General features: G+C 41.1%; 1 protein-coding gene across 6 annotated transcripts in view; it reads right to left on the reverse strand.

Annotated features, from left to right (window-relative positions):
- The window catches only part of CREB5 (cAMP responsive element binding protein 5), a 259619-nt gene that overhangs the window by 98647 nt on the left and 141520 nt on the right, over window positions 1-19452 (reverse strand). Inside the window, exon 1 of one of the 6 annotated variants that reach the window (XM_071735598.1) lies at window positions 4648-4831. The exons of the other annotated variants lie outside the window; for them this stretch is intronic. Within the exon in view, the coding sequence (XP_071591699.1) occupies window positions 4648-4694 (47 nt within the window). The 5' untranslated portion in view covers window positions 4695-4831. Of the gene's footprint in view, window positions 1-4647; window positions 4832-19452 lie in introns of those variants that run through there. 6 annotated transcript variants of the gene reach the window in all.

The raw sequence follows: 19452 nt of genomic DNA on the forward strand, positions 1-19452 counted from the left end.
ACGTGATTGCTCAAAGGAATGAAAAGAGGATAGGCTTACAGACTTTATCCAGAGCCCATCAAGGCAGCAATCCCATTCACTGCAATAAGCTTTGGCTCAGGTTCAACATCCAAACGTAGTCCTCCCTCACTAGAATTGGCTGGTGACATCGGAAACTGTTTGGGCAAGGTACCCCACCCATAAACAGAGCTCTCAGGGAGAGTATAGTAGTAAACAACAAATAATTTGTCTCTTTGCCAAGACTGGGGCTTGTGTCTCCTACTGGTTTGCCCTCTGAGACAATGAAACAAAGGCCATAGTAAGGTAGTATCTCTGAGGCAATCTGATGAGGAATGCCACGTAAATGACAAACGAGAGGATATGGGTTCCTTCAGTTTTGATGTCGCGAGTGGAAGCACTGAGGAAGCAGTGGGGTACAGAAAGCCACTCGCAGATGGATGCAGTGCTTCCATCATCTTCTTTCTCTGGGATCGTGTAATTAGGAAGAGGAATAGAAAGGAAATGCAAACATGAGGGTGGAAAGAGTTCCACTATGGGAATTGCCACAGCAGCTAGGTGAAAGACAAAGATATACGCAAGTCCATTTGCAGGAGAAAGAGAGCATAAACACAGTTAAGTGGATATTAATGAACGCTAAACAAAGATGGCAAGCCTGCTCTGAACTTACAAATCACATCCGCATTAATACCAAATGAGTTCATTAAGATTAACATTATTATGATGAGTATCAAAAGGATTAAAAGAGATTATGGCAAATAAGAGCGTCAGATAGGAATGAGATGTAATTACATTCATATCTGGTTTATCTATAGCTGCAGAGAAAGACCCAGCATTCACTTCTTACTGGAGGAACCTAACTCATATTTTCATCTGAAGTGTAATTTTGGGCAAAGCTGATCTCAACAGTTTGGGCTGAGCGTGGCCCAGGCATGTGCAGGACGAACAAAAGAAGGGTGGGAAGGAGAGAAGAGAGAGACAGGGAAGGGTGGAGGAGGCCCACTCCTGCCCTAGCACCCTCACCAAGTACAGAAGACAACTTGGTCTTCCTGGCCCCCCATGTCCAAAACACGAGGTGAGGCCAGCTCTGCCACCAACTCTGCCCAACACCTGCCCTGCTCTGAGCCCAGCACTAACCACACCAACTCAGAAAACTTCAGGCTTCACAAATATCAGCCAAGTTTTAAAAAAAAGTTTAAGGGAAATAGTCTCACTGTAGACCTAGGAAAATTGAAGGATACAGAGGCAGAGGGATCACATTCAGTGAAACAAAAATAAACTCTGACTTTTACCTCTCGCTTTTGTACTGCAACTGCAGAGCCAATTCTTTTGTGCATGCAGAGACCAGCTAAGGAGCACCAAATTATGGCTTAAAATCCCACAGCTTATGGAGTGGATATCCTGCCAACGCACACATTCAGCGATGCAAGCGGAAATGTTACTTGGGATCTTGGTGGAGAAAATTTACTGGGACTCTTCCAGGCAGGCTCTGCTCTCAGCAGATTGCCTTTCTGACCATGCACAGTCGGCTCTCCAGTGCAAACAGTGCTTCCCAGCTCTGGAGTGTTTGGCCTCTGTTTTGTTTGACAGGTTACAAGAGCTTCTGAATATATCTTCTGATGCTCCTTTTCAGAGTGTTGTTAACGTTTCTTTTGGCTGCTGTTTAAAAATTAGGTCCCTAAAGATATCATCCAGCAATACGAAAACACTCTTGCCAAAAGGCCTGGCTTCAAACGTGCTGTGGTTGAGTGGCAGAGCTGTTGGTCCTCTGACCACAGAGCTGCAAATCTGCAGGTATACCCGGACATTGGCTCTCAGGTCATGCAAGATGAGCAGCTAGTGCTGGAGGAGTCTGAAATGGGCAGCTACTTTTGTTTTTCTGTTGTCCAAGATGAATGTGCATTTCAAAAGCACCTGCCAAGTACAACCAGAATTGTCTGGCTTTGGTCAGGACAGTTATACCTCACCAATTTATATGCTTTCTTGCTTCAAAATGGGATATACATACATACACACACACACATCTGTGTGTATATGCATTTTACAGCTGCAACTTTTTGAAAGAAGCAATTAAAAGTTTTTTGTTTTTTGTTTTTTTTTTTTTTCCCTGCAGTGCTGTCTTGAAATCAGTTAAGTAAGCATAAGTAAACTGTAATTTCAGATTTGCAATGCACTCCTGGAAGAGAAGGACGATTTACATCTTTACACCCTCTACCTCATTTCTCCAAGCCCGAATCGGCACAGTGAAAAGAATGAAGTTGCTTAGAGGAACTCAGGAGCTCAAGGCAGCTCCACACTGACTAAAGCACCAAGATCTTCTCCTCTAGCAGGTGAAATGTTAATAGCCAGTTAATATCAGAGAAGGGAGACTCCAGTCTCCCATGGAAGACAACCTGATGCCCAAAGACTTCCAGGCCAAGATCTACAGTGCATTTTATGAGTTTTTATGAAGGATGCATTTCTGCATAGGCAAAAGATAGAGCATGACAGTCTGTTACCCTGTGCCCAGTACCTTGCCAGCATGGTTAGACACTGTCCTAGGACAACACTGACAGACTTTTCCCACACCAGGTCTGCAGCCAGAAAAAGCAGGAAGGGAAAGAATGAAGACGAGTCCACCCCAGCATCCGAAGCGGGCAGGCAAAGGGAAGAATCTACTCTGCTTTGCTGTGATGGCCTGTGGAGCTGCACTTCCCAACATTTCTAGGAGAAAATATGAGTCAGAAATCCTACGGGAACTCCTGCAGCAGCACAGCTCCCTCCACAACCCACACATCCTCAGCAGAGCACTGCGCAATCTAATCCATATGGTGTATCTGCACCGCAACGTGGGCCAGAGCCGGGTGCGGCCTTACGGTAGGTTCTCAAATGATAACAGTGTGGCACATGAGCAATTGTTTGTGCTTGAGCAGTTGACTGAGGAGCTTGGAAATCAGGGCATTTAGGAAAAATCTGTGAATAAAGTGCGGGGACAGAACAGCTAGACACAAGATGGCTTTGCAGAGGGCTGCCGGAGAGAGAGAAGGCAGGAGCTGGTTCAGATGGAGATGGGGAAGTTTTGCCATCACAGCAGAATAACACGTTTTGGTATTTTTCTCAGTCAGGCCACAGTACAGGTTTTTTAAAAAATACCATACCCTCAAGAGTGTGTTCAAGACTATCTTTAGTCAGCCAAGCAAATCAGCGGTCCACTGATGATCCAGTGGACACAGATACAGTGTTCGCTTCCAAGACAAAAATTCCCTGAAGGAAGCAGTTCCGAGAGCAGTATCTGAAGAGCAGGCAGCTCTTGACACAGAAACCTGATGCAGAACTCCTCTGAGCAGAACAGGTATCCTAAGGACACCTACACACACCTGGAATCTCTCATTCATCCCACATCTAAACACAAGCAATACCCAAGCAGGGGTTTAGTCAGTGTTAAACTCTGCATGGCCCACCCTATGGGTAATGTACTCACAGTGAACTTGGGGGGAAAGTACCTTTTCTCCCTCCCCACCCCCAGACCTAGACGCTGTCAGCTATGTGGAAAAAAAAAAAAATAATTAAAAAGCCTAATAGGTCTATAAGAAGACAGACAGATTTAATAAGACACATGCAGTGCTCTGTCCTGCAAAGGAAACCCACGTGGAAAGATGTACCAAGTCCCAGGTAGTCCTGAAGAGAAGAACCATGAGAGGAGGGGATGCACCACACAGGTTCAGGACCCCAGTGGTCCCAGTAACAGAAAGAGCCCGAGCCAAGTCAAGGATGTGAACGCTGCTGACAAGTGTTAGGGATGAAAAGCCAAGGCACCTCGGGATGATTTCTGCAAACTGACTCCCTTAAATGTTTAATTTCCTAAAGTGGATTTCCAACAGTGGGAGCTTTTACTCACTCTGCTAGGCAAAGGCTGAACTGCTCTCTTACAGTTCTCTTAGAGTGTCTCTCGTACAGTTCCAAATTCACCAGCTACACTTGAAGAACCACCCCTTTTTTCCTTTGCCTTTCTCTTTTCTTGTTGCTCTCTCCGGGCTTTTTGTGAAAGAGACACCCAGTTTCAAGCCATTTAAAAAATATCAAAAAACCCTGGTGGAAAATAATTTGCAGCTGTGATAATATCACATTTTTTAAAATACCGCAATATAGTTTTACTTTTAATAATAAAAGATAAAAAAGGAGAGTCTGTGAATAATTAGAGAGTGCAGTCTGAAGCCAGTTACAGTCACTGCAATTGATAATAAACTTAAAGCCCCTTGACAGCAGGTAAATGCTTTGCAACCCTGACCCCCTTCCTCTCACATTACTTAACAACCCTGCAGTTCCAGCATTACATCACCGTCCAAGCGATTGGTTCCTGCATTTTAACTCTCTCCCTGTCTCCTGCGATTAGGAGCAACACAATGATGGGGGTAAAATAAAAGCACAACAAACTACCAAACTTCTCTCAAGTTTGCTGTGTTCCTTGTTTGGGTTCAGTTTAGTCGAGAAACCAGCTTCTGCTGCTAAGAGTCGAGGCTACACGCACCAGCAAACAAACTCTGTCGAAGTGGAAAAGAGAGTGGGAAAAGGGGGACTAGGGAGGGGAGGAGGAGAGGAGGAGGAAGCGAGGGGTGGTGGTGGGGAAAAGTATAGAGAAATCAGAAAAGGAAAAGAAAATTAAAAACAAACCTCATGGACATCACTGAGCCTGAATTCCCTGCTGAGGTGCAGAACATGAGAGCCCTGGAATGAGTGTATGTAGAACTTGAGCCAAAGCTTAACTAGCCCGAGTGAGTCATATCCTTCCCATTTGATTCCCGTCCAAATGATGATGTAATGCTCTGGCCCGCTCCCTCACTCCCTCCCGCTCGCTACACTACCTCCCTCCTCCCCTTTTCTCCTTTTTAGCTCAGTGCTGGTGAAGTCACCATTTAAATCTGGCAGAGCTGAAGCAAAAACTTCAATGTAACCAAAACAGCCCCAGGCCAAGTTCCAGAAGTACTGAGACTCGGTGGTGCAATTGCCATTGGAAACGAGTAAACAGAGAAAGAAACAGTGCCGCCTCGGAAGGGCCTGCGCAGCTGCCTGCCGGACCGCAGGAAAACCCAGGGACGGGGCTGACATGATGGGACACACAAACCCGCTCGCTCCCGAATGCCCCGCAGTGGTCCGGGCTTCAGGAAGATCCGGCAATTGGGAGAGGAGGAGATGGAGCGGGAGACGAGGAGGGCAGCGGCGGAGCAGCCGTGGAAGGGGAAGAAGCAGCGTGTTGGTGTGGGTCTGGGGAGGATGAGGAAGGGATGCTCCTGCAGGTTAGGCTGGGGTTTCTCTGCTTTAGCCTCGCAGGGCTGGAGTCGAGCCCTGCGTTTTTGAAGGAAAACCAGGAGCTTCTTTCTCGGTGTCAGTAAGAACGTACAGGTGCAAGGCGCTTTCTTTTTCTGCTTCTTAAAATAGTACCAGAGAAGCGCCGAGCCGTACAGCACGGCAAGCTTGTAAATTTACTCACTTACTCACTTACAGTGCCGCTGTTGTTGCCTATCCTGTGTCTAAAATAATGCCCTTCTGGTGCTTAGCTCCCAAGTCTGATATTCGGCCTTTTTTTTTTTTTTTTTTTTTTTTTTTTTTTTGGGTAGGGGTGCTAGAGGTTGTCTCTAAGTACAACCAGTAATAAGTTTTCATAATGGAGGAAGCTTTTTCACACGGACAAGCAGAAACTATTGTGGTGCAAAGTGCTCTGATGCGCCGTAGTGCATCAGTTTCTAGAAGTCCTCCTGATGTTGAACACTACAGTGACTGTGGCTGAAATATCTCCCATGTCCTCCCCCACAGGGGATTTTTTCACGATTCACCGCTCACAACTACTTGTCGTCACCAGATTCCAAAAGAGCTGCTCTACAAAATAATGCAAAGTTGTAGTACTAGTAGGAAGATAATAGTAATAATAATTTAAAAAAATAATAATATAGTTGCTCCAGAAAATAATGCAAAGTTGTAGTAGTAGTAAAAATAAATAAAATTTAAAAATTAAAAACAATATTAGGAAATGTCTAAGCACACATGCCATCCCTCAGCAGTCCAAAGATTAACAGGTTCAATGCCATCTGCAGAGCTGTAAACCTTAATAGTACCTGAAACACTAGAAAGGTATTTAAAAATGACACCTTCCTTCATAGATCAAGAGCTACTCTACAAAGTCACTTCACACAGTGTCTCAGAGTGAAATTCAGTCTTCCAACAATCAGTGGACATACCTAACCTCCAAAATTCAGGAAACAATAGGAAAACATAAAAGCTAACGTGTGGGGTTTTTTTTTTTCTTTATAAAGATGTGAGTTTATGGAAGAGCAATTTCTATTGCCTACCAGCATTTTACCAAACAGTTTTTGGGTTTTTTTATTTTTGTTTGGTTTTTTTTTGGGGTTGAGATTTTTGCGGGGAAAGAAGGGGGGGGCGGGCAGATTAATTAATTAATCAAAGCAGCAGTGCAACAAAGATTTGTAAAATTCCAAAGTCTCCTCCTGAGGATACTCTTATGGTTATAAATTATTTTTAGAATATATTTCTATGAATGAACACTGTTAGTTTCAGTCATAGTTTAGTCTCCAACTCTGGTAGTTCCAGACACAAATTCAAATTTTGTTTGTTTTAGGTATATATGATTTTTACAGACAGCATGAGAGGAGAAGCAAAGCAAGGGTTTTATCCTATTCAATTAAAAAAACACAGTTATCCGCAGCAGGCTGACCTGCTGGATGACATCCTCAGTTGATATTGATGCTGTAGCCACTCAGAGTGACACCTTTATCAAGCAAGGCAGCTCTGAATTAGAGGTGATCAGCCATAATTATTACTGGCGCCACTGAAGCTTGTGGTTTGACAGCATCAGATGTGGTTGTTATAAAGTTTGGTCCATTGTGTCAATGGCCTGTATAACTCATTTATGTCTGAATTACCAGCTATTGATTTTTTGTCTTCTGTAATGCAATAAAATAAAAGTTAGATCATTCCTAAAGCTTTCTTTTAATTCTGGCCTTGCCGATGGTTTCGCTTTAAGTTCAGCCCACTTCTCTATGTAAAAAACCATGACTTCCAACCTTTCTCCTGTGCAGATCTAAGAGTTTGTTTTGCCTCCCCCCTTCTTTTTATTTTGTTGTCTTCTATTTATAAGGATGGATTACATATCTCCTGTTCATCCCGTTATGTCACAGGCATTGCTATAAACTTTTTCATGGGCCTAGGGCATATCCCAGGCTCAGAACAGCTTCAAACTGCTGGGGAACGTAGCTGCAACTGAGGCACAAACTTAAATCCCCAGGTCCACTTTCAGAGGGGAGGGAAGCTGCCATCAGAGAGAAAAAATAATTACCCTGAGTAACTCAGGTTAACCTGGGGCAGCTTGTGCATGTGCATATTCCTGCAGTGTTTATCAGTGAAACGTCCTCTTCTCACTCTTCTGAAAGACCAACACTCCCCCCACCTACTGTATTCATAGCAATAACCAAAAAACATGATGATGGAGCTGCAGGGTGGTTCATCATTGTCCTTGAGGCTTCAAGCACTTGCCTGGCAACTGCACTCCTCCCAAAAGAAAACTTTGTTTACCAGAAGCAAGAACAGACCCATTGTCCATCTGCGAGCATCTTAATCAAAATATTGCAGGAATGACACTGTTTGTATGGCAAGTGGCCCTTTTTATCATTATTACCTTCATAGACACAAACTCAGAAGAACTGAACTGCCTTGAAAACAGCCTTTGTTTTACAGAAGGTATTTCCAGGTGTTAGAGAATTATACAAAATGAACAAGAAAGGTCCAAGCAGCCTGAACTGCCTATCATATACACTGAAGTCCCATTTCAAGAAGCGAACTGCTTTAAAAGAGAGCTCATGCTTCAAAGGAGTTAAAAACTTATTTGTGCTTGCTGGTAGGAATATAAGAAAGTTCTTTCCAGGCAGGTATTTCCAAGGCCTAGTGATTTTTTCTTCCTACTAACAGGAAACACTGTTTTCCCATTTTTGTCCCTGTGACAGACCAGTTAATGATAGAGAATGTCCTGTGCTCAGAGGAAATTCCACTTGCATGCAAGAGCTCCCTCTTTATCTGTTTACTTGTCTGTCTTTTCTTCCCCCCCTCCCTCCACCCCCATCCTTAAATTTCCGTGTTCAGCCAGGCTCAAGAATAGGGCTGTTGTGATGAGAGCTGTGGGATGCTTTAATTCTAATGGGAGCCTTCTTCAAAGTAGCTCCCTGGCCAGCACAGTTATGACTCCAACTTAGCTGTCTAGTTCAGGAATGCTTGCAACACCCTCCCTGCAGCATGTTTCATCCTTGGGGAAAGGGTGGTGGGGCACACCACAGATGTTTGGTGTAACAGAAACTTGACAAAAAAACCTCACTGCTCCCGCTGAAAGTTTCCAGTCTGAGCAACCAGAAAGGTCTGAATTTCGAGAGCCCAAATGTCAGGGCGCACTGGGACTATCTCGAAATAATATTGTAACAAGGAACTGGGTGTACTACAGCTGAGATTGAGGATGGACAAATCATCAGCTCTACATCCATTTTAGGTGAGTGCATCCCATACAGCCTTTGGGACTGACTTGTGCCTGGTTTGGTCAGTGGCCCTAAGCATCAGCAAAGACCCTGTGGATGAAAGCAGTACAGTCTGATTATTTTTTTTCTCCACTACTTGGCTCTTAGAGAGTCTTGATTAAGAAAATACTCTGTAATAATGGTCCTACACTCAGGAAAGTCTCATTTTCATTCTGACATTATTTTTCATTTCTAACCCAAGAGCGTTACAGTCCCTGTGGAATTAAAGAGGCCAGATAATTTCAGGGTTAAATAAGCTTTAATGACTATCACATGTATGGAACCTTAAACCTAGTATTAAAAATTATTTTTTTAAAGTGGCATCTCTTCCTTTTTTAATTTAAAATAACCATCCAGGTGGTTTCCTAAGGATTTCTTTGCAAATTGCTTCCAGTGAACCTTTTCAGTTACAGACCACTGCAAACCCATGTGGTGCTATTCAGTGTTCAGTTCAACTTGGGTGTCCCATGTTTTTGTAGTGGACAGAGGGACCATCTGCACAGGGAGCCTGTGAGGTCTGGCAGGCTAGCTGTCACTAGCAAGGACATAAATATGTATGGGTCCACCAGCTTCAGCAGAACTAAAGTAAAGAGGGGTTAAGAGCAGATTTTTCAAGTTGCTCGTAAAATAATGGGATGCATGTCCCCAAGTCATTTGGGTGCTTTACAAAAAGCCATTTTAAGGAGAGACAGTTCAGAATGCTCAATGTTGAGCTGTATCTGAGGTAGAGTTGGTTTTTCTATAAGCTCTCCAAATGGTTATGAAATAGTATAATTGGAAATAGCATAATTGGAAATATCCTTTGTGAGACAGGCCCCAGATTTTTTTGAAGCTAAGCACTGTAAGAAACTGGATTAGACTAAGTTTAAATCAGTCCTGGAATGAATATGTCCCTCTCTCATACACATCCATAAATGTGCTGCAAAGTTAGAATCACCCTACTGAAAATATTTAAGGAAGAACTTGAAGAAATTTGGGCCCAACAGCACTGGAGACAGAGATGTGTAATGGGCATGATGGCACACAGACTTCTCCACAATATTCTCATAATGAATCTTAGCCTAAAAGCCCAGGAACAATCTCAAGATAAGAAACCTTTCTCCAATGACAGTTCTAAACATGTTAATGCCACTTGGGATAACGTGTTTTGTTGTGGTGGTTTTGTGTTTGGTTTTTTGTTAGTTTTTTGGGGGGGTTGTGTTTTGGTTTGTTTGCTTGTTTTTTAGGGTGTTTTTTTGTTTGGTTGGTTGGTTTGGTTTGGTTCTTTCCTGGGGATACTTAACCACTAGGATATAGGATTGCCTACTTATTACATACCCACCATATAGCTGTGGGCCAGTGATGAGCAGGTGACCTGGAAGTGAAGGCCTATATCCAATTACATATCACTGAGTCATCAGGTTCAGATAGCCAGATGCTTTTTTACAGCTCTAAACCCCCAATACCTAAGACAAATTATGCAGCAATTAATGACGAATAATAAATAATGCTTTACATTTCTGTAGAATCTTTCAACCTGAAAGATCTCAAAGCACCTTGCAGGTCAGCCATAAAAAGTCATGCAATGCAATCACCCCTGACATGGGAGATAGCAGCCAACCAGCAAATAGCTCAGGAGTGCAGAAGGGAGATGTTGACTAAGGAAAGAAGTAAACTGCAGGTATTTAAAACAATTCCATGTAATCTTTAATGTTCATGCATAATGAACGGGAGGCTTCCCCCAGTGTGATTCAAATTATTCTGATGGATAATTAGCATGAGCTCGTTGAAAAGCAGAGCCACTTCTATTTTTAGAGTTGCTTGAAGAGGCTTTACCATCCATGTACCTGAAACATTTTGAGCCCAGACCTCAGATATCTTAATCATTATTGTGAAACTCTGCAGGCTTTACCTTGGACCCAACTTAAAACATTTTTCATATATAGTCACATCTGAACTCTTGTAACAGGGAAAAGGATCTGGTTTTTGATGTTCTTTCCTTCTAACGGACAGAAAAGTAAGCTGAAACTGCAATATCTGGATTAAAAGAGCAAACTTGTATGCTGTCATTAAATACGTGCTGCAGAGCACAGTATGGTAGGCACCGAATAATAGCATGGATTAGCTCTGAAACAAGTTTTAGCTTTCCCCCAAACTGTCTGTTAGCCCTCATCTTTACTTTTCAGCAAATAACTAATATTCTAATGAAGCTTAAAAAAAAATCCAGGAAAAGCTCTGGGACTTGGCAAAGGAGAATGATGGGACTCAGATCACACTCATCACAGCAGCAATAGAGTTAAAGTGCTATCTGATAAAAACACACACATCATTTGCTTGTAAAGATACATCCTATTTTGCTAATCATCCAGATTATTGTACAGTATTTCCTCCATGAAAACAAACTGCTATAATCAACCACTAGGAAATGTTTGCTGGAATCTTGCTGGACAAATTGACTTCAGTTTTGCAGGTCCATGAATTACAGGTAGCCAAATGATTCTGCTGGTTCTGGCTCATCCTAAGGCACAGAGTTTATACCATTCAATCCCTATCAGGAGGATGAGAGTTCATTATCCAAGTGGTAACTTTTTAACTTGGTGCTACCCAAAGACTCAAATTTAATTTACATCCAGCATCTTGACATCTAAATGCCAATGTCTGTGAGTACAGATCAGAATGTTTCAAGAATGTTTCTTAAAAACCAGTAAAGTCTGCAACACAGTGGCTGAGATGTGGCCACAGCCAAGTGCCAGACTGCAGCTCCCTTATTTCCAATGACTCCCAGTAAAAAATAATGTAAAGGTTTTAGAGTCGGCTATGAGTAGTAAGACTCTATTGTTGATGACAAAAGCTATTACATGATTAGACATTTTATTTTAAAAGGGAAAACTATAGTCTTCCCCCTGTCCCTTTCTTTGGGAATGGGAGTTAAACAGGAAAACCCAGTTCAGTTTCCTTTGTGGTAACTTCTCCAGTCAGAGGCTCATTTCTCAGATCAAGTGAGGTCCATCTGTACCCACTTAATGCTTTTAGGATTTAGATACTATGTTTAGTCCTCCAGTGCTTTTCTTCTGGAAAAGTATGGCTATCTATTATCTCTAAACATATTTAAAATAAACAGATCTCTCAGGGACACTCACACAAACCCTTTCAGGTCTCCAGAAGGAAAGCATCTGCATTTTACTGACATAGGATTCAGAGATGCCCCACAAGTTTTGTTGTAACATTAAATGAAAGAGAAATTATTTCCAACTTCTCTTCCACATTCTTTGGGGGAGGATGCTGCTTTAATTTTAACACCAGTTTCTATGAATAAAAACATACTGCTTTTCTACCCTGGCATTAAAAAGCAAAGCAAAGCAAAGCAAAACAAACAAAAAATCAAACCAAACCAACCAAACAATACACACACACACACACACAAAAAAAAAAAAACAACAAAACCAAAAAAACCAACACAAAAAAGACAAAAAACAAAAAACTCAAACAAAACAAACACAGAGTAGAACAACCTAGCTGCAAAACATGCATGTACATCCAGCGGGTAAGTACATATTCCACACCATTTGTGCCTACCAAATTTACACATGGAACAGTCATCTGCTTGGATGCCTGCTAACACTAGCCTGTTCCTGCCACTCTGAAAAACCAAATAGTTGTGTTTGTTCTTGGTGACCAGAGCCAATGTCAGTGAAAGGCTTCTGTAAATTCTGTATTGGAAAAATCTCCCTGGTGTGCTGGCATCCCTGGTGACTTTTCACATAAGGATAGTAGATTAATCTTCTGTTGAAAAATGAAAAGCAGTCAGCTCAATTTTAAAAACCCCAACAAAGTAGACTGTTAAGTTGTTTGAATGAAAATAGAGAGATTTATTATGGAAACAGGATAAACAAATTAAGCAGTGATGACTAACTCATCTGAGAACCTGTGGAGTTCACTTACAGCCCAAGATTTACTCTGACATGGGTGGACACTTCTGTGAATATAGCTGAAGAGTTTTGATTCAAAGCAGCAGCACCTAGATTAGTTTTCCCACTTAACTGGGATGTGTCCCTTCAGTTTTTAACCTTCCAGACACCAAGTCATTACTGTTTCTCTGCTGTCTCCCCAGAACTTTCCCTTTGCTTCTTCCTTCCAAGGAACTTTAATTTAATTTCTTAGGATTTAGAAACTTTCTACTGTCTGTCGCTCATGTTCAAGCTTTTGTGCGTTAATTATTCTGCACAGAGATGCCAATCTGAATTCAGCTTGAAACCACTTCAGGGCTTATATATTCTTGTAATTGCTTCATAACTGGAACATATGTCTCACCACCCTACACGTCAATAGTTGCAACATCGTTTTCTCTGGCTTTTACCAATGCAATTTTACCTCTTTCATATCTGTCCAGACTCCTGCTGCAAAGACTTTTTTTCCCAACCCTTTGCATTGAATATGCCAGCTCTCTCTGTGTATCCCTTAATCAGCTCAGTCTTTCCTCCTGAAGTCACTTTTTTTCATTTTCAAGACCCTTGATTACCAACCCCCATTTTCTCTAACATGTTTTCACTAAACGTTAGCTCCAGATCAGTCCACTATGCCACTCTGATACCTTCCAATGTCTCTGGAAAGCCATCTTCCTGATGCACTGTTATATTAGAGTGCTGGTGCCTAGGAAATTATCAGACCACCTTCAGAAGCTTCCCGACACTCCATGACCACCTACCACCATCCACGAGCTTTCCTATTATATAGCCATTTCCGGATGATGAGCTCCCAGCTTCTTCTAGAGATTTTTATTAGTCCCCTCAGGCACAGCCTTGCATTTTTTAATAATGAATTTCATTCCATTGCCATTACTTCAGTAGTCAAAGCTCATCCAGGTTTTTTGGGACTGGTTTTTATTTTTATTTTCTTTTTTGTATGATATCCAGGTCCTTCTCTGTATTGCCAATGTCTCCAAAGCCTGCGTCACCAGCAGTACTTGTTACACTTGCATTACCGTCATTAATGAAACTGCTGAACAAAATCAGGACTGTACTCAACATTGGGTGGCTCCACAAGCAGCTTCCTCCAACCTGACACCTTCTTTTTCAACACCACATGGATCTTTCCCCTCCAGCAAACCCCGTTTTTAAGCACTTTGAACAAAACCTACCTGCCCTATTTCCTAGAGCAGATTTCCCCACATTAGCTATAGTTGCTGAGCAGTCTGCAGCTGTCAGCAGCTTTTACTGAGTGGGAATTTGTCAGTGTGAGTAACAGTGCAGGACAAAGTTTACCCTTATTTACTGATCCACTCCCAGCCCTGCCTGAAATTTCTCTTAGCTGACTGAGTGGCATAAGCAACCTTTTGGAAAGTTTCGAAGGGAAGAGATGTTTTATTTACAATGGAGATGAGTAGCATTAATACTACGGAAATATTTAAGCAACATTTCAGATGTCTGCTGACTCTCAGCACTTTTATCAGAGGAATTTTGCATCTGTGCTCCACAGACCTGTGTCACCGCGTGCCGTTCTGCTCCAGTTACACTCATTATTAGGCAGGGTCATTATGTAGAATTTTCAGTATTGCTAAAAGGGATTTCAGGAATGCTACAGCAAAAAATGGATGGTTTGTTTACTTGATTAATGCTGTGATCTGTGATTACAAATCTGTCTACTGTTGCTTTCACAGGAAATTATTTCAAGAACTTCACTTCTGGGTGTTGCTTAACATCCAGCATCGACTCCACTATAAAGTCATACACATGATTTATCTGGTGGCCAGCATGTGTGGGAGGAAAGATCTTGGAGCCTGACAAAACTCTTCACTCCCTCTTACTTTCAGGCCATCAGATGTAGAAATCTAGACCGTTACACTCCTAAGCCTGTTTGTAAATCCTTAGCCAATGCAAACTATTAATATTGAACTAAGTGAGTGCAAAATGAAGGTGATTAGGCACAGCCTCTTTAAAAAAAAATTATACGCACATGTTTTACTAGCTCTAAACGTTAAACCAGCTGATTACATCATACCAACACTGTAAAAATTACTCCAACGTAACCTAGGAAACTGTTTTACTAAATAACAACTGAAGTCCCTTAATTTCATCTCAATTCACACAAAACTCAAGTTTAGCTTCATCTCCCATCACCGCAATCTCACGGTGTGATTCCACACTGTCTCTCCAGACCAGCTGGGATGCTCTTGCTGTTGGTTCACAGGGCAAAACCCTCTGGGGACAGCAGCAAGGCTTTCTCAGATGAGGGGCCCTTGTCTGTTGTTTTTGCTATTCTTGGTAGCCTGCCAAAAGCCCCAAATTTGGCAAGGTTCAGAGCACGAGCTAAAGTTGGGTTGCTCGATTATTATTATATTTATTAGTAGATTAGTATGTTTTTACTATGCTGTGGTTTAATTCTGTTTTGGTGTCCATGCTAGCTATTCTGTGGCTCCTGCCTAAAGAGATGAAAAGATGGGCAACCATCACCATCATCATCTAGCTCTTACCTGGGACAGCTCATACCATTCTTTGTCCTCTGTATTTTGGAGGCAAAATCATTATATCTCTATTCTATCTACATCTGATTCCATAGTTGGTCAGTCTTTCCAGAGTACTCAAACAAAAAGGTGTTTAATACTAGAAAATACTGTTAAATAGATTTAGCTAAATGGGAGCAAACCCATGATTGGTTCTGGAATATGACTGATGTGATTTCACCTGCCTCACTGCTGTGCTCAGACTATGCATTTATAGGTGCATATATCTCACACATACCTAGATGAAAGATATTCTTACATATAAAACATTATACATATATTATAAATGTGACTACGTAAAAGGATAAAGCTGACTTAAAGGAGTATTGCAGACAGAATTGACATGAAAATTTATGTTTACAGTTGCATCTTCATTTTAACTCTATCTCCCTTTTCTTAGATACTTTTAAAACCTTCCAAAACTTTCCCTTTTTAGGCTGGAATGCTGCAGTCCTGGTCTTTGCCAGATAATGAATATTTTAAAAAATATTTCCTCAAAGCATTTTATCTGTCTTTTATAAGGACTGTGAAAAGTGTAAAGAGTTGTACAATCAGAAACCCTGGGAACTGAGAGTTGAACTTTGCCATGAAAACAGTGCAGTAAAAAAATGCTTTACTGTACTGATAGAAACTGGGGGTTACTTGGTGAAGCTCTTTAAAGTTTTGTTTTGTTTAGGGCAATTATGTTTTCCAAGAGTCTTCTTGCTAAGCTCTAAATCATGTAAGTAGAAAAACGCAAATCTATTTTTCATTTCAGCTAACCTGGCTTCCATTAAAAAAAAAAAACTTACGGGGACTGAAAAAAATGCCTGTAAAATGCAGAGTGCTTGTGAATTTAGAAAGAAGCACAAATGAGAAGTACGCCGTCTGGAACTCAGCTCAGGTCGTTCACAAGAAATGTTTTCATGTAAGAGCTTTCTATTTTGTCTTCTTCACACATACATTTGATCTTATCTGTTTGCTCTCCTAGTCAACAATGCCAATTTCATTATTCCTGTTCTCACTTAGCCTACTCCGGGCCACATCTGTGACCTCCTTCGTCCTTCTGCTCCCTTCCACCCCAGCTCTTCCCCTGCAATAAAAATACCAGCCTCTTGAAGCCTCATTCTTCTTTTTCCTGAGGAAAAACCCCTAACTCACTTCACAAAAACACTGCTTTTCTTTATTTCAAATCTCACCCAACTCACATCCTGCATATTGCCCATCTGCATTGAGCTAATAAGTGGCAAAACCAGCACAAGTGGACCAAGTGACTTTATCTTCTCTGCCTAAACATATTTCCATTAAGCTAAGGTTTCTCTCCTGCCTATGAATCTGCTGTTACTCAGCAGTCTTGCCTCTCACTCAGTAGTCTTGCAAATAAAATTATCTTGTTTGGAAACAGCCAGGCCCACTGCATCTTTACAGACATGTTCTTAAGAAACATGTTCTGACCATGTGCCAGGTGACATTGTAGGCAGCAGGTAGAAAATGGACTGAAGGGTCACAGAAAGGATATAAATAGAATTAAAAAATAAGGATCCTTTTTTCATCAGTGTAGTCTTAATGACTGAGAAAATTCAGAATTTGTATGTTTTACAGTCTAAACTGTTGATAAAAATGTTTTTCAAACATTTACCACAAGGTGCCAGCAGTTCTTTAACACTTTTTTTATTTTCAATTCCTGCTGTATAACTCAAAGCAGGGGCACAATGAGGCAAAGACTTCAGATAAGGATGGCATAAGAGGTATTAGTGCCAGGATTAGAGGCCATTCATACAGAACAAGACCCCAGGCATATAGTGGATCCTTAAAAAGACAAAAAACAGATGAAGGTCAGGTTTAGTAATGTGCACAGAAGCTTACAGCATGCTAGTTTGTGGTAGTTTGGGGTTTATTTGTACTTTTGAAACCAGACCAACTGTACTATTCCAGCCTCTAATGAGTATACTCAGCTACCAGCATCTGTTTTATCTAGATCTCATCCCCTACAAAAATTAGAGAGAGGGAGTAAGTAACTTATACAATATAGCAGCAAACACTCTCTTCAGATTGTAACCCTTATTAGGGTTACAATAATAATTGTCTCCTAAAATAATAATAATAATAATAATAATAACAATAACAATAATAATAATAATAATAATAATAATAATAATAATGATAATAATATATTAGGAGACTTACAGAATACTTTTGTAAGCCACCTATTAGGGGGCCCCTTACCTAGCATCGGGTGTGCTGTGCAAATGCTGTGCCGTTTGTAAATTTGTCAATAATAAAACACCAGTTAGGACTTTTTGCAGTCAAATGGAATTGTACTCCAATTGATGTTGGCTGGACAGACAGTGTGGATCCTACTGCTCACTACTATTGGATTTGAACAACTGTGTTGGTGAAGATTTACTAATACTTCAGTATTAAAACCAGATTTTCAACAGTGAAATCAGAACAATTCTGTACTAAAGCAGGAAAACTTAAAAGAGGCTGCCTTCCCAGTCTGTTTCATTATCTTTTCAATCATATAGCTATAACATGAGAGATTATTATTATAAAAAAATACCTGAAAGTACATGTTATATACACTCCATTAAGTCTTAATATATTACATAGATGCAGCTCTTTCCACTTAGAAAGGGTCACAAAGCAATCTACAAACAATATTCGCAGAACTAACTTGAGACATTTAATGCAATATGTTCTTCCTTCATAGAGATACATGACTAAACATCCCCAATGAGTAATATGGCTAGCAGCCATAACAGCCTCAGGCTGTGATCTGGTCTGCTCTCATAAGCTAAACAGGGTTGGTCTTGGCCAAATGCATTTGGGAGCCCTCCAAGGAAATCCCAGGGTGCTTCAGGAAGCAGAGCTGGTGATTCAGTAGGTGGCACACTTCCCCTGGAGTCAGAACCGAACCAACAAACCGCTCCGAGGGGAACCTTGGTAGGTGCAACACAATTAAGGACACGGGATTGCAGGCAGGATCCCTCAGCTGAGACCCCTCATTTGTCACATTGTCACGATTTATTAGTGGTGCTATGGGTTCTGCAATTAAAAACAAAGAAGTTGTTGCTGCTGAGCAGCCTTCTCTCTGCAGTTTAGTTTGGAGAAGCTGAAATAATTCATTTCTAGCTTTTGCAGTTGCAAATGTATTGTTTCAAATGGGAACCATCTGTAAGTGCTGCTGGGCTTCTCAGTTCTTGCCAATACCAAGCAAATTTTTTACCTCCTACCAAATTTTTAAACATAGGTGTGTGTGAATCCTTTCCTTTGCCTCAGGAAGCCCCATCTGAACACTTTCACGTTTCTAGCTAAAGGGGGTTCAGACCAAGGAAACCCTCTGAACAGCTGCAGAAACACTCTGAATCAGTCTGGAAGAAGACTAAGGACAGACTGAGCAAGCAGATTACTCTGTGGAAGATAAGACACAGGGTGGATGGAATACATTTTCAAATGCACAAGAGGCTGTGGAAGACAGCAAGAAGAAATAATACCCCTCTTCCTATCTATACCAAGTAGAACCAAAAGTAAAAGGAACCTTTATATTTTTCATGAAGGAAGGTCCAGGTTAGACTGAAAAAAAGCTTGTCTCAAATACAGTTAAGAACAGCAGTAGGGCTTACTACTATGCTCTGCATTTCTGGAGGTTGTCAAAAACACATTAGAGATATTTCTGTCAGAAATGATGTAGATGTTACTTAATCCTTCTTTAGGCAGAGGACTGGATGAACACTTGAAGTTCCCTCCAGCTATACAGCTCAATGATTCCATAATTTTTCTTAAAGCAAAAGATTTATAGCTTCGGCATTACAGATTTCTTCCTATTTATTTAGGTTTAAAATAATAATAATCCCACCCCACCAAGGAAGAATGCCTAAACCACACCACATTCTATAGCCTTAAAAAACTCTGCCGTGATTTTAGAATGACAGCAAAAAATTACACATTCTTAAAAAATTGTGGCCAAAATGAATCTTGTGAGCTTGCTCTTCTTTTATGTAGACATAAGTAGAGCTTTTCACCATTCTTTTCTTGAAAAGTCACAGAGAGGAGTTGAGTTTCACATCTTAGTCAATAAGCAATGCAAGAATGAAGAAGAACCTAGTAATGCCTGGGGAACTGACAGATCATACTTTATTTAAAGAAATAGCATAAAAGAGAAAAAAGGTATTACCTGAAGCATGACCTCAACAAACATACCAACTTTTCTTTGAGGCTTCCTCATCAGTTGGGTATCTGTTTAGCTGTTTTCCTGTTCAGGGAAGTCTGTATCTCCTCCCTGAAGCATAAGTTACAGTGCTCATATTAACTGACAACCCTTTTAGCTGACAGGGCCTCTTGCATCCTGCATTAAAAAGCCCAAAGGATGAATGTAGTCCTAGTGAATATATTGCTAAAGTCCTGCTAAGAACCCTTGAAACATCCTTTCCTTCCTTATTTTTTTTA

This window comes from Heliangelus exortis, chromosome 2 (assembly GCF_036169615.1).
Source record: "Heliangelus exortis chromosome 2, bHelExo1.hap1, whole genome shotgun sequence".
Taxonomy (NCBI): Eukaryota; Metazoa; Chordata; class Aves; order Apodiformes; family Trochilidae; genus Heliangelus; species Heliangelus exortis.